The following is a 15019-nucleotide window of genomic DNA, read 5'->3' on the forward strand; positions in this document are numbered from 1 at the left end:
GCCCTTAGGGATCTCTGACAGTGGGGGACTCGTCCACTTCTGATGCACCAGAAAATTCCTCCATTATTGTGACACCTCAGCTCTCGCATTTCCACCCAGCAGAGTATGCCAGTGATTGTTCTGTGTCCTCCAGAGAGAGACAGCTGACTCTGCCTCGTTCTCCCCCTCCTGCTAACATGAGATGTGCTTTCCCATTTCATCTTGCTTAGATGAGCACGGCTGTGCTCTTGAAAGGTGTGAAGGAATGATTTTATGGTGCTCGGTCTGGAGCATCTCTCTCAACTATGTTGGTAGTTTGAAAATCACTAGTTTTAGCATGACTATGATGTAATTTTAATTAATATGCTCTTAAGCATTTTCTACCCATGGAAGCCATTTTAATAAAAACTGAACTATTATTATTGGAAACCAACTAGATTAGTTAAGTAGATAGCCTTAATTGTGAGACAATTATTGTGAGACAAATGAAGAATAAATATTTCATTAATAGATTTGTTAAAAAGGCTGGAAATGTAATTTGGAACACAAATGTTTATAACAGCATTTGATTATTAATACAAAGTGCTGCTGGAATAAAATGATTGCGTACTTCTCAGGTCACAGAATAAAGAGATAACATAAATGTTAACTTTGACGAGGTGTTCTGAATAGACCATTGTCTAAGGGACCTCAACTTCAAATGACAGTCAGCTATGTTGACCAATTGTTGGTCGACACTTGGGCCTCTCTCAAGATAAGAGATATTGAGCGGGTTTTTGCGGCCTCACTTGTCCCAAAACTGTAAAATACCACCTGAGGTCAACGGACCTTTCCATGATCATAGAAACGTTGAAACAGGAAGAGGCCATTCGGCCCTTTGAGCCTATTCTGCCGTTCATCACAATCATGGCTGGTCATCCAACTCAATAGCCTAATCCTACTTCCTTCACATAATCTTTGATCTTGTTCGCCCCAAATGCTACATTTAGCCACCTCTTGAATAGATTCAATGTTTTGTCATCATCCATGGTCCACCCCTTGCCCACTCCAATTCCCCTGAAGGGCAGGACAGTAAAATTCCAGACATTGTTTGAGAAGAAGTATTGTCTTAAAGCTGCATCAACATAAGTAATTAGCTAAAAACTAATGGGCGTATTCTCATTTCGTTATTGACCAACTATTCGCCATTTTTCCAACAACTGGCTTTGGTGGGTTTTCAATTTGTAAGGTATAAGAAAGGGTTCCTGAGAAACCATTTTGGATAGGAATTAGGGGAGAGGAAGAGAGGGCAGAGAGACAGACAAATGCAGAGAGAGAGAGAGATGTAAAGAGAAAGGTATGGCTGGCAAGGGAGAGATGTTTACAGGAGACAGAGAAGAGATGGGAGAGAGTGATGATTATGGAGACCTGCTGAGAGTTGTTTTCAATGTTTCCCGGAGTCGTCACTCCATGGCTTGGCCTAAGCAGGGGGGTGAGAAGTTGCTTCAATTGTTAGTTAAGCTTTCTCCTCTTATTGTTAATTACTGCTAATTGCCTTTAATTGATACTTTGCTTTTATCTTTCTGACTTGTTACCTTTTTAATTTTTGTTTGTTTATTTATTAGTGTCACATGTGGGCTTACACTAACACTGCGATGAAGTTGCTTTCTGAATCCATCATTTAAAGTGTTCTTTCTTGCCATATGGTTAAGTCTCTAAAACCTTATGTTTTGTTTTGGGGGCTTGAGGATATTGTAAAAAAGTGAACCCCATAAATATTTGTTCATAAATTCAGAAAAACTTTTCTGTGGATGACCCTTTGTGAAACACAAGAAGGTGGTGATCAGGACTCAGTGCCTCAGCAGAACCAACGCGTTCACAACAGCAACTGTACAGTTAGTGTGGGCATTGAACAGGACATCCCTCCATGCCCTTCAGTTACAGATTGAGCTATCAAATATTCACAGCCTCCTGTCTCACCATCACCTGTGGCCTGATGCAATGGCACTCTCGCAATATCCACCACCACCTCCTCCACTGAGATCAGACTGTAGCAATCAGCACACCATCATCAGTCTGAGCTATTTCCTGAGAACAAAGAACGGTACAGCACAGGAACAGGCCCTTCAGCCCCCTAAGTGTGTGCCGACACAGATGCCTCTCTAATCTAATATTTTCTTGCCTCCACGTGGTCCATATCCCTCTATTCCCTGCTTATTCGTGTATCTGTTCAGATGCCTCTTGACATTGTTATAGAATCTGCTTCCACCACCTCCACGTTCCAGGCATTCACCACCTTCTGTGTGGAAAAACTTGCTCCTTACATCTCTTTTAAACTTTTGCTATCTCATTTTCAAACTACATCCCTCAGTAGTTGACCCTTTGACCCTGGGAAAAAGACTCTGACTATCCATTCTATCCAAGCTTGTCATAATCTTATAAACCTCTATCAGGTTCCCCCTCATCCTCTGACACTCCATTGAAAACAATCCAAGTTTGTTCAACCTTTCTTCCTAGTCCATTTCCTCCAAACCAGGCAATGTCCTTGTAAATCTCTTCATCTTTTCCAATGCATCAACATCTTGCTGGTAGTGTGCGACCAGAATTGTACACAATATTCCAAACGCAGCCTAACCAAAAGTCTTATACAGCTGCAACATGATTTTCCAATTCCTATACTCAATGCCCCAACTGCTGAAGGCCAGTATGCCATTCTCCTTCTTGACCATCTTGTCCACCAGAATTTCCATCTTCATGGGACTGTGCATCTGCATGCCTGGATCCCTCTGTATGCTAATATTTCTAAAGGCTCTACCATTTACTGTACACTTTCCTTCTGCAGGATACCTTCCAAATTCCGTCACCTCACATTTGTTCAGGTTAAATTTCACCTTCCCGGGTCTCCAGACAATTTATATCCTGCTGCATCCTCTGATAATCCTTCTCACTATCGGCTACTCCCCCAATTTATGTATCATCGACAAAATTACCAATCAGTAATGAGTTACACAATCTCTTTTCCTACAAGATGAGAATGATCTATGAGGAGACTGTCCTCCCTCATCTATTCCAACCTGATGGTCGGGTAAGGTATTACAGTCTGCAGTGATATCAAAGAAAAGTATAGCACAAGAATAGGCCATTCAGCCCTCCAAGCCCGTGCCAATCATGATGTCCTAACTAAATAAAAAAAGAACCTTCTGCCTTTTCTCGGACTGTATCTCTCCATTCCCTCCCTATTCTTAAATGTTGCTATGTGCCTGCTTCCACCACTTCCTCTGGCAGCACTTTCCAGGCACCCTCCACTCTCTGTGTGGAAAAGTTTCCCTGCAGATCTCCCTTAAACTTTCCCCCTCCCACCTTGAACTTGTGCCCCTTGTAAATGACACTTCAAACCTGGTCCTGGCTTACTTGCACTTCATTTGTGAGTGTTGCTGATGTCTCAATAATAGAACTGGCCACTTGATCTGACAATTCTCGGGAGAACAGTGGATACCCAGACTGCTCAGCCCCTGTGCATGCTGGGATACACCAAAATAAAGTCTAGTCAGCAAAGCATCACCTGGCATTCACCTTAACTCATTGAATCTTCTCTATGTTTGACCCACATGCTTCTGGACATTCCCAGATTACTGGCCTCTGTCACCACGTCTGGGCACATTTCTTCTTTCAGGTGCTGGAAGCAAGTTTTCTCTTCTGTCTGTTAATGCATCCATTAAAGCCTCAAGGGAGATCTTGAGGGAGCCTCAACCTAACTTTAACAATTGGGCAGACTTCTTACCACTCTTCTTAGACCAAGACTATTGGTACCATCTGTGGACACCAGTTCATGCCAATGCTGTTCTATAAGGTCGCTGCTGTTCTTTCATATCAGTGAATGGAAAAGCCAGTGATGGTTGCCACTCACCATTTCAAAGAATCCTCAGTTCCTCGGCCCTGCCTCGTGGCCACTCCTGGCAGCGTTAATAGGCACCAAACCCACCCCTGTCTCGCATCGGTAATGCTAACATGATGCAGGGTCAGGACCCAGGAATGATCTGGGTGCTGTTTTCCCGATCCCGCAATGAAATCTCAGCCCATGATCTCTTCCTATTACCATGAGGCAAGTCTCACAAACCTACCCCAAGACCAAGGAGTATTTCAACACTTTGTTTTGCATCAATCCACAATGCAGAACATAGACTTATATTCAGACCTGTAATCCCCAAAGACTTACCGGCAACTTTACCCACATCCTTCATTCCAAACGGAGAGAGGGAGAACTGTTGGAAAGACTTAGCTTTGAGCACTTGATCCTCACACTCAAGGGATTTAGGGTCCAAAATGGAACATGGCACAGGTGAACTCAACAGGGCAAGGTGGAAAAATGTAATTGAAATCAGTTTTACCTTTTTGTCTCATTTTAATCAGTGTCTGCTGTGAGTAGCCACATTATTTCAAGTCCAAAGATGTGTGGGTTAGGTTGATTGGCCATGCTAATTTTCCCTGTAGTGTCCCGGGATGTGTAGGTTAGAGGGATTAGCGGTGTAAATGTGTAGGGTTGTGGAGATAAGACCTGGGGTAGTATTGTTGTTGTTGCAGGCTCAATGGCCCAAATGGCCTCCTTCAGCACTGCAGGAATTCTATGATGCTATGATTTCATGACAGGATGTTGTGCATAATGCTCAGACTAGTAAAAATGGGAGCGTTTAACCCTCTTCACAAATCTCCAGCACACAAGGAACCCCAGACCTCTCTGAATTCCTCACTGAATCAGAGTGGGAATGTTTACAGGGATTATTGGTTTAGGAAGTGAAGTCTCTCAAACTGTATATCATCCTGAGTGAGCTGTGTGCACACTCCATCCCCTGAGTCTTTGACATGTTTGCAATCTCTGTCTCTCTATTGATGTGCTAATATAGGGCTGCAATCCATTGTACAAATTAATGCCTATATTTTTTTCGCTAATTTTAAAACTTTATTTCTTTCACCTGTTGGTCATGTTCCTTTAATTCTCAAAACCTGTCCCCGTAACACAAGGAGTGGAGAGAGAATGGGGATGTGGTACTGATCTTAATGGGGATGGACCATACCCATATTTCGAGATGGCGCTGGAGCACGGTGTCTCTTTGCAAGCGCCGTATGGTATGATATGAGAGATATGGACCAAACGTGGGCAACTGGGAATAGATTAAAACTGGGTGGCGTGGACAAGTTGGGCCAAAGGGCCTGTTTCCATGCTGTAAACCTTTATGACTCTACGATTTTTATGGTTAACACGTAAAACAATACTTTTCACTGTACAGAATTATAGAAACCCAACAGTGCAGAAGGAAACCATTCAGCCCATCCAGTCTGCACTGACAACAACAATTCCACCAGGCCCTATCCCCGAAACCCCACATATTTACCTGGCTAATCCTTCTAACATACACATCCTAGGACACTAAGGGACAATTTAGCATGGCCAATCAACTCGCATATCTCAGGACTGCGGGAGGAAACTGGAGCACCCGGAGCAGACACGAGGAGAACATGCAATCTCCACACAGACAGTGTCCAAGCCAGGAATCAAACCTCACAGGCCTCTGGAGATGTGAGGTAACAGTGCTAACCACTGTGCTGCCCCATGTATCATGGTATATGTGGCAATAATAACTCAAATCAAATCAAAAGAGGCTATGATTACTGGTTAAAAGTGACAAATAAAATTTTCTAATTTTGAACACTTTTAGAAATGGCAAAAATCCTTACATGTATTATTAAGACCTGGATCCATCTCTCACAGAAAGCAGCATATGTTTAATATGTTAATCATTACTTTCAACGACATTCTCTTGCCTTTCAGATTTCTGGAACAGAAAGTCCTGGAAATGGAAGGAAAGCATGAAACTGAGCTTCAGTCAATAAAAGCAGAGAAGCTGGAGATGCAGGACCTGTTGACGAAGCAGAGTGCCATTATCGGAGAGCTTGAGAAGCAACTGAGTGTAGCCACACAGAACAACAGCGTCCTACAGAGCCAGCAGGTTTTACTAATGGAAACTGTTCATAACCTGCTGAACGTGGTTTCCCATGGTAACGGTTAGTGTTAAGATCATGTGAAATTTTATTCCAGTCTCCCTGTCACCAAATATGGCTTATGTCATTGTGCCAGGGGACAGAGTCATAGGGTGACACAAGGTGGTCTCGTCTGCATTTTATGATTCCCTAATTTCAATGCCCTCTATTCATTAAAAATAAAGAACAAAGACTCCTTGTAGGTAAAGAGAAGAACAACACTTTATCTAATCATCAGCACTTTCCAAATGTCAGTTACTCAGCTGGATGAGACTTTCAGCTGTAGAGAGAGAGAGTGAGAGAGAGACAGTGTTGTTAGCTTTGTGCTAATCAGGTAAAGAGCCAACAAAGACACTGTGAGAGATGTAACACATTTCGCATGAGTTAGGAGCTGGAATAGGCCATTCAGCCCCTTGAGTCCACCCTTTCATTTTCCACCTGACCTGCACATCTTTGGATTGTGGGAAGAAACTGGAGGACCTGAAGGAAACCCACATACACATGTGGAGAATGTGCAAACCCCACACAGACAGTCACCCAAGGCTGGAATTGGATCCTGGTGCTGTGAGGCAGCTGTGCTAATCACTGTGCCACCAGGTTGCCCCTGTCAGTCTGCAATGTATGTAACTCAGCTTTCAACATATTCAACCAAGCCTCCACTGTGATCTCGAAAGAGAATGCTGCAAATTAATGAACCTCTGAGAGAAAATAAATTCTTCTCATTTCCATTTTAAATGGGAGACCTATTCTTTTTGAACTGTGTCCCCTGGTTCTCGTCTCTCACATAAAGGAAAACATACCACCTAGTCAAACCCGGTCAAGTTCCGTCACAATTTTATGTTTCAATAATATCACCCCTCATTCTGCAAAACTGGATACAAACCTAATCTACCCAACTTTTCGTCACAAGACAACACCTTCAACCCAGTAATCAGTCAAGTGAATCTTCTCTGCATTGAGGTGGCACAGTGGTTAGCACTGCTGCCTCACGGCGCTAGGGACCCTGATTCAATCCCCAGGTTGGGTCACTGTCTGTGTGGAGTTTGCACATTCTCCCCATGTCTGTGTGGGTTTCCTCTGGGTGCTCCAGTTTTCTCCCATTGTCCAAAGATGTGCAGGTTAGGTGGATTGGCCATGCCAAATTCTCCCTATATGTATCCGAATAGGCACCGGAGTGTGGTGACTAGGGGATTTTCACAGTAGCTTCATTGCAGTGTTGATGTAACAATACTTCTAACTAATTAATTAATAAACTTTCAACTTCTTTTAATGCAATTCTATCCTTTTTAAATAAGGAGACCCATCCTTTCAGTACACCAGATGTGGTCTCACCGATGCTGTGTACCATAGCAAAACTTTTGTACTTTTACATTCATTCCCCTTTCAATAAATGACAACAATCTATTTGCCTTCGTAATCTCTTGCTGCACTTGCACATTAGCCTTTGTGATTTACGTACCAGGGCATCCCATCCTCTGTACTGCCAAATTCTGCAATTTCTCACCATTTAAATAATGGTCGTGATCCTCTGATTTAGTTCTCCCATCACTGCTGCCATTTGGTGCTCAGCCAAATCTCCATCCATGCAGCTGTACCAGTGAATCCCAGCCATGGGTGAGTTTGGAGAATTCTGGCCAGAATACAGCCTTTCTATTCCTCCTAACAAAGGGGACAAGTTTGCATTTTTCCACCTTACACTCCATCTGCCAATTTATTGCCCATTGCAGACTCCTTCTGCCCTCTTGACAAATTACTTGGCTACCTGAGATAATTTAGCAACCATACATTTAGTTAAACCATCCAAGTCATTCATACTAATTGTAAATAGCTGAGGGCCCAGCACCGATACCTGTGGCAGTCCATTGGGTACATCTTGCGAACCGAAAAATGACCCATTTATACATATGGTCTGTTACCTGTCCTCTATTCATGATCATAAGTTACCTCCTACTAAGTAAAGTTTAGGGTTTCAAGGTATAAAACCTCTTAATTTAAACAAAACATTAATTATTAACTTCTAATGCTAATTGCGCTTGACATACAAGGTATAAATATGTAGTATTGAAAAATCAAGTAGAATTTATTGAGCAAGATTTTGCACATACTTAACAACAAGCAGTGAAGACAGCGTAAAGGATTTTCATCCTTCAAGGTCCCAGAAAATCTCAGTATTGCAGTGTTAATGTAAGCCAACTTGTGACACTAATAAACAAATAAATGAACGGAAGTCATTGAAGGGGATGTCATTACTTTACCAGGGAGAACCATTGGGTTTGAAACATGACAAGAATGGGGGAAAGTTGATGAAAGTTGTGTTGACAATCAGAATTCTCTTCATTCAGATGAAACATTAGATTATGATGCAGTTTTTAATCAAAATAATGCCTACACAAGAAGTCTTGTTGGTAATTGGCATAAAAGGTGAGGCATTATTGACGGGAGCCCTGAGGAGTCCTGGTCCTTATTAAACAGTATCTATCAATGCCTCTGTAACTCATGAGGAGCGGGGGGGTGGGGAGCAATGCATCATCTTTGAATTGATGAGAATATATCATGACAACTTTTATCATAGCCTAAGAGTGTTAAGAAATATTCAGTGTTCTCACTTGTTAGTGGTATAATGTGCCCACCTTAAGACCACTCAGTCTAATGCTGCGGCATCTCCACACAACTCTGGGAATGTGATTCTTTACCTCACCTTGTGAAAAGGGTCAGCAGAGCCATGAGACTGAGATAAACAGATTGAAATGTAGTTTGCATATTGTTGGGCTATAAATAATCTTCATAAATATGCAGATGAGGGTACTTGAACAATAGATGCAAAAAAGGCACTGGAGCTGAACATTTTCAGCCCTCAGAAGAGATTCTTTATGAAAAGAAATGGAAGATGTAAATTTGGTAATTATTTTTTATCACTCTTGTCTCTCTCAACCACCCCCTGCCCACCCCAGCAATCCACCCCCCACCCCCCACAGCAATGTGATCGGCAGTGCAAAATTAAAGAGAGTGTCAGATGCAAACAGCTGTGATCTACCTCGAGGCAACATACTGGTGATTCCCCACCGGATCCCTGGGCAGTAATTAATATTTAAATCCCCTGTCAGCATACCATGTGTGAGCATCAGCAATGGTGGCCCTCGGAGGTCACAAAGAGGCAGCTACCTTGTCAGAAGTATTTTTCACTGTTTGTTTTAATAAATAAAAAATTCTTGCTCGTGTGTTGAGCTACTGCCCTGTTGGGGACGTGAATCTATTTTCACTGATCTATTAATTCCGGTGTTGAAATAGTCTCCAGATGTTGTTTCATCTGGAAAAGTGAGGGCAGTGACACTGCTGGGTATATGGTACCTCTTCTGGGCCTATTCACTTTTTGCTGACTCGCCCTCACTGCAAGCCTGCAACCGAGGATTAAGCGAGGGAGAGCAGAAAGTACATCCTAGATGCTAAATAGTTGGAATTCTCCTGCCACCTTTTCTTCTTCAGTGAAACAAGAGTGATAGAGTCCTTTACGATGCAATAAGTAACGCTAAAACTGTGTCAGCTATGATATCCCCATGCAAGGTATAGCAATTGCTCTAAAATTGAATGTGTTTGAAACACTATGTTTACTTTACAAACTGGGTGGAGTAAAATGAAATTGTCTGTTTGTTCTTTGTCATAGAAATACCATGGGTTGCGAAAGATCAAGTTACTTTTAAAGATTGTGCTGAAGTGTACAAATCAGGACTGACTACAAATGGGGTTTATACTCTTCATATCCCCAACACCACAGAGACAGTGAAGGTAAGGTGAAAGAAATCTCTCCGTCCTCCCCCCAGAAAACAAACTGTCACTGCATCATAGATGCCTTACAGTGTATTCAGCCCATCGAGCCTGCACCGACAACAATCCCATCCAGGCCCTATTCCCGAAACCCCACATATTCATTCTGCTAGTCCTCCTGATGCTAAGGGGCATGGTCAATCCACCTAACCCCCACATCTTTGGACTGTGGAGGGAAAACGGGAGCACCCGGAGGGAGCCCACATAAAAGGGGCAAATGTGCAGATTCCATACAGGCAGTGACCCAAAGCCAGAATTGAACGCAGTATCTCTGGCGCTCCGAGGCAGCAGTGCTAACCTCTGTGCCACCATGTCGCCCCTCTTATCTTGAGAAGGCAGGTGATGCACTGCTTTAACATAGTACCTGATAGATTTGTATCATTGCCTCAGTTCTGCACTGAAGCTTTGGTCTGGCTTATGTGCTCAAGAGTCTGGAGATAACTTGAATATTCTGAATCTCTAAACTAAACCAAGAATGATATGGAGGATGTACCCCAGCAGTATACTGGTCTGCTCTTAAGATGTTTTGGAATGGTTCAATAGTAGATTGATGGAATTGTTTCCATGCTCCTTTACAGCAGTTGTCAAGTTTTGTTTGAAACCTATTGCAGATGTGTGGACAAATGGAGATAGATAGTCTCTGAGCAGAATGGAAGCAAAGCTTAGAGGAAGTCAACGTATTATACTGCAGCATCTGACTCAAAGGCAGAAATAACATAGTTCTTCAATTAAATTACCTACCTTCCATCTTAGTTAATCAATGCCTGTCTCAAGCAAAATCAGAAAAATAGAGAGAAAATAACTTCAATAATAGGTATTTATACCAAAAATTGATACCTTTAAAATTGTCTTGAGCTGCTATTGGATCTATGACTCTTGATTCCGGAATCCTTTTAAAATTATCAGTACTAATGAAGCCAAGCAGAAGGAAATGATGGTGCAATGATGATGTTTATCTTTAGAGAGCTTTGTAAATATGGTTTTGTTCAGCATTTACTGAAAAGGTGAGGAACATGGCTTCAATATTGCAGCAGCCATCATTTCCATCCTACTAACAAACTGCCAGGCTTGCATGTTACTGATTGTGATTATTGTATGTGACTTCAATGAAGCAATGCATTAGCTGTTTGTTATTGTGCTGAGCTCTCGAATATTAAAAAAAACAATTTCTCCAGCAAGAAACATATTGCGGAAAAAAAAGAGAACTTGAGCCAAATTGCAGAAATTGTTTTTGTGTCACTTTACTTGGTCCTACTTTTTGATCTTCCCGTGCTATGCACCATTGCCAGAATTAAGAGAAAATAGCCGCACAATCATTTGCCAGATTTCTGCCAATGCTCCCCTTCAGTCAATTATCCAAGGTGTTTCAGAACAGACCAGCATTAGTCATCCACAGTTTTAGTTCTAATGCCTCTCAAAGTGGAACAGTGCCTAGAATACAGATCTAAATTGAAATCTAACCTCTTGTAAGGTCAACAGCTCAGTGTTGAAAAAGGCCCTCTTATTGTTGTAAGCCTTTGGATTCAGTTCTGATTTGGTAAGTTACCATCTACAATGTTTTAGTAGACTGAAAAGCTGTCATTTACAATGCCCACTGGTAATTATTGAAGTAGGATCAGATGTTGTGATTTATAACTATCGGCCACGGCAATGAAATTCCAATGGGAGAGATTAAAGATGTTTGCTAGCTGAAAACCAGAGAAAGGATGGTCAGTCAGATGAACGAAGATGTATGTGGAAATTGTTAGACACCTACTTTATACCTTTTGGCACATTTATTCCAACTAAAAAAAAACAATTCAAATTGATTCTAATTCATGGTCCCCACATGAGAGACAAACAAGATCTGACAAGGCAAGACCTTATATCCCATCTTGGGCTCGATCAAACAAGCTCCAACCTGACAGGATGAGACATTTCCCCCCTCCCCGGGCTCGATCTCACGCTTCATCTTAGCCAAAAAGGTCAAGGTGGCTTCCAAAAATTACATTGGGTAAAGCTTTTGGTTTTACCTCATTGGCTACCCTGATTCTTTCTGCTACTCTAGTCTGGGCAAAGCACCATTGCAGGTGTCAGCACATCCTCAGTGCAATGGGCTAGTCTCGTCACATGACTGGTCATGATTTCACCCCTTTATTCAACTCAACAAACCTCAGTATATGTCTGTCCAAATCCCTGATATCAGGTTAACAAATTACCGCATTACTACAGTAGATTAGCACGGTTGTCTCACAGTGCCAGGGACCCGGGTTCAATTCTGGCCTCAGATCACTGTCTGTGTGGAATCTGCACATTCTTCTGGTGTCTGCGTGGGTTTCCTCCGGGTGCTCTGGTTTCCTCCCACAGTCCAATGATAGAATCATGGAATCTTTACAGTGAAGAAGGAGGCCATTCGGCCCATCAATTCTGTACCGACCACATCCCACCCAAGCCCTTTTCCTGTAACCCTCATTTACCCTGCTAATTCCCCTGACACTAGGGTGAATTTAGCATGGCCAGCCAACCTAACCCGCACATCTTTGGAGTGTGGGAGGAAACCGGAGCACCCGGAGGAGACAATGTGCAGGTTAGGTTGATTGGCCATGCTAAATTGGCCCTAGTGTCAGGGGGATTAACAGGATAAATATGTGGGTTTACGGGGATAGGGCCTGGATGGCATTGTGGTCAGTGCAGAATCAGTGGGCTGAATGGCCTCTTTCTGCACCGTAGGGATTCTGATACTATGACTTAAGCTGCCATGACTGATGGATTGATACTAAATTTTGTAAAGGACTAAATTTATCCCATTTGAAGGGAAAGAAGATTTCTCATCATGCTTTTGCAATCAGGCACAAGTTGAAGTGAATCCTTTCTCCCGTTTCATATCTATTTGACAATGAGATTTTATGTGAAGTGTTTGCTTCTTTAAACAAGATCCTATTTTAAGAAGGAAATGCAATGAGCTGTGGGCGTCCTAAGCAGGAGAGAAATATTAATAGTTGCTTTGGGGAAGGTGGGTAAATGATTTTCTTCAGTTACAGCACTTTCTGATAATTCCATTCCAAAGTGGTGATCTTTCAGATAGCCAATTAAAGGAGTGTTGAAATACTCCTGAGAGTATAATTGCACCTATCACAGGAACAACTATATAAAGACGAATTGTTTATGTCAGCGTTGTTTTTATTATTGTGACTGAACATTAGAAAGTTCCTAGTCTTTATATAGTCAATCCCTGTGATTTGTGCAATTATATCCTTGAGCTATTAAAAAGTCTTTAATTGGCTGTCTGACCTATCACAGAATTAATAGAAAATGCTGTAACTGGAGAAAATTTGTGTTGGAGGTGATGCATTGGAAGAATTGAAACCCAAACATGCAGCATGATTGGGTAGGGAAGTAGGTACATGATTTCCTCAACTCAGTTGTCCCACTTGTATACAATGACTTGCATTTATATAGGACCTGTAGCAAATTGTGCATTCCCTAAATCATCAACAATAAGAACTTGCAACAAGGCTAGTTTATTACTGAGCTCAACAATTGTCCACAACAAGACAGGCAATGCTGGAAAGCTGTTTTGTTTCAGATTTCAGCATCCATAGTAATGTGCTTTTAAACTGTATGTCATACTTGCGCTTTGCCTGTGATCCCACACTACTGCTGCACTACCCCTTTTGTAGCTGTGTCATCACATGACCACTGGATCTTCAGTGCTTTTAATATAATAAAATACTCCAATGTGTTTCACAGGAGCTATTATCTCAGTACTCGCTTTCACTGATTAGCAGCCATTAATTACATTAATAATGTAGAAATGCATAAGGTAACAGTAACAACTCGCAATTATATCGTACCTTCCACCTAAATGGCAAGGTGATTCAGTGGTGCACTGGGAGAGGCAGTGTTGACATGGTATTGACACTGGACTATAATCCAGGGAAAGTCTGGGGACCTGGGTTCAAGTCTCAACTACACCAGGTGATGAAGCCCAAAGCAAACTGGAGGAGTAGCACCTCATCTTCCAAGTGGGCACTTTACAGCCTTCCAGACTGAACAATGAGTTTGACAGCTTCAGAGCATGAACTTTCTCCTCCATCTTAACCCCAATTCTACTTATTCTATTTCATTTTCTCTTTTCATTTTATTCGTCCGTTTTTATTACTTTGTGTTTTAGTTTTACTTTTCCACTTCTGAAATCTTGCTCCACATCCTGTCTTTCAAACTCCTCCCCTCCACCCGCCCCTCCCTCCCCCACTCCCCTCAGGTGCCAACTGCCACATTCCTCCGGTTGTCCTCTGACAATCTGTACCTTTGTTCTGCCATTCACATATTCCGATCTCTTAACGGATGCTCTTAGCACATTTCTCAGCTTTTACCTTTACAATTTAGATTCCCTTTGTCCAATTACAACACCACCACCACCCCCTCCCCCACCACCCTGCCCCCATAGTATAGACCTTGTTCCTTTCTTTCGTCTTTAGCTCTGATGAACGGTCATCTAGATTTGAAACATTAGCTCTATTCTCTTTCCACAAATGTTGTCAGGTATGCTGTGTTTTTCCAGCATTTTCTGTCAAAAGAAACCCCGTCTCATTCGCTAATGTTCTTCAGGGAACTTGCCGTCCTTACCTGGTCTGGTCTACATGTGACTCCAGATCAGCAGCAATGTGCTGGACTTTCCAGTGTCAATGGCCCAGCCAGCGATGCCCACATCCTGTAAACGAATTTTTAAAAATATCAAACAAAATTTGACATCCAGTCACAAACTTAGTCAAAGGAGTATGTTTCAGGAGTACGTCAAAGAAGGAGAGGGACAGAGAGAGAATTCCAAAGTTTAAGGAACTGAATGCAGAGATACCGATGACAGTGTGAAGAAAATCGGTGATGCGCAAGAGGTCAGAATAGGAGGATTGCAGCCGTCACGGAGGCTTGCAGGAATGGGGGCAGCAGCCAGGGTAGGGAGGGGGCTTCGAGATCTAATGCTTTGAGGATCTCTCAGTTGGCAGTGTTACCATGTTTTTAAGCCGAGGAATACTTCAACATTGAGTTTAATATGAGTAAACTAACTCCCCAGTGCTGATGTACGATGTACCCTGCAGTCCAGGGATTTAGCCACTGAAACACACACAAGGATGAGAAGTTTTAAACTGAGGGGTTGCCAACTGGGAACCAATGCGAGGGCTAATCAGTGAGAGGGTAGTACGAGTTGGAATATGGACAACAG

General features: G+C 42.4%; 1 protein-coding gene across 2 annotated transcripts in view; it reads left to right on the forward strand.

The window, feature by feature from the left end:
- Positions 1-15019, forward strand: part of angpt2b (angiopoietin 2b) — a 217863-nt gene that overhangs the window by 95373 nt on the left and 107471 nt on the right. For both annotated transcript variants that reach the window (XM_080211209.1, XM_080211210.1), the window contains exons 5-6: positions 5786-6018; positions 9656-9777. In XM_080211209.1, coding sequence (XP_080067335.1) covers positions 5786-6018; positions 9656-9777 — 355 coding nt within the window. The remainder of the gene's footprint in view (positions 1-5785; positions 6019-9655; positions 9778-15019) is intronic.

The sequence above is a fragment of the Carcharhinus amblyrhynchos genome, chromosome 24, assembly GCF_965287045.1.
Source record: "Carcharhinus amblyrhynchos chromosome 24, sCarAmb.v2.hapA, whole genome shotgun sequence".
Lineage (NCBI taxonomy): Eukaryota > Metazoa > Chordata > Chondrichthyes > Carcharhiniformes > Carcharhinidae > Carcharhinus > Carcharhinus amblyrhynchos.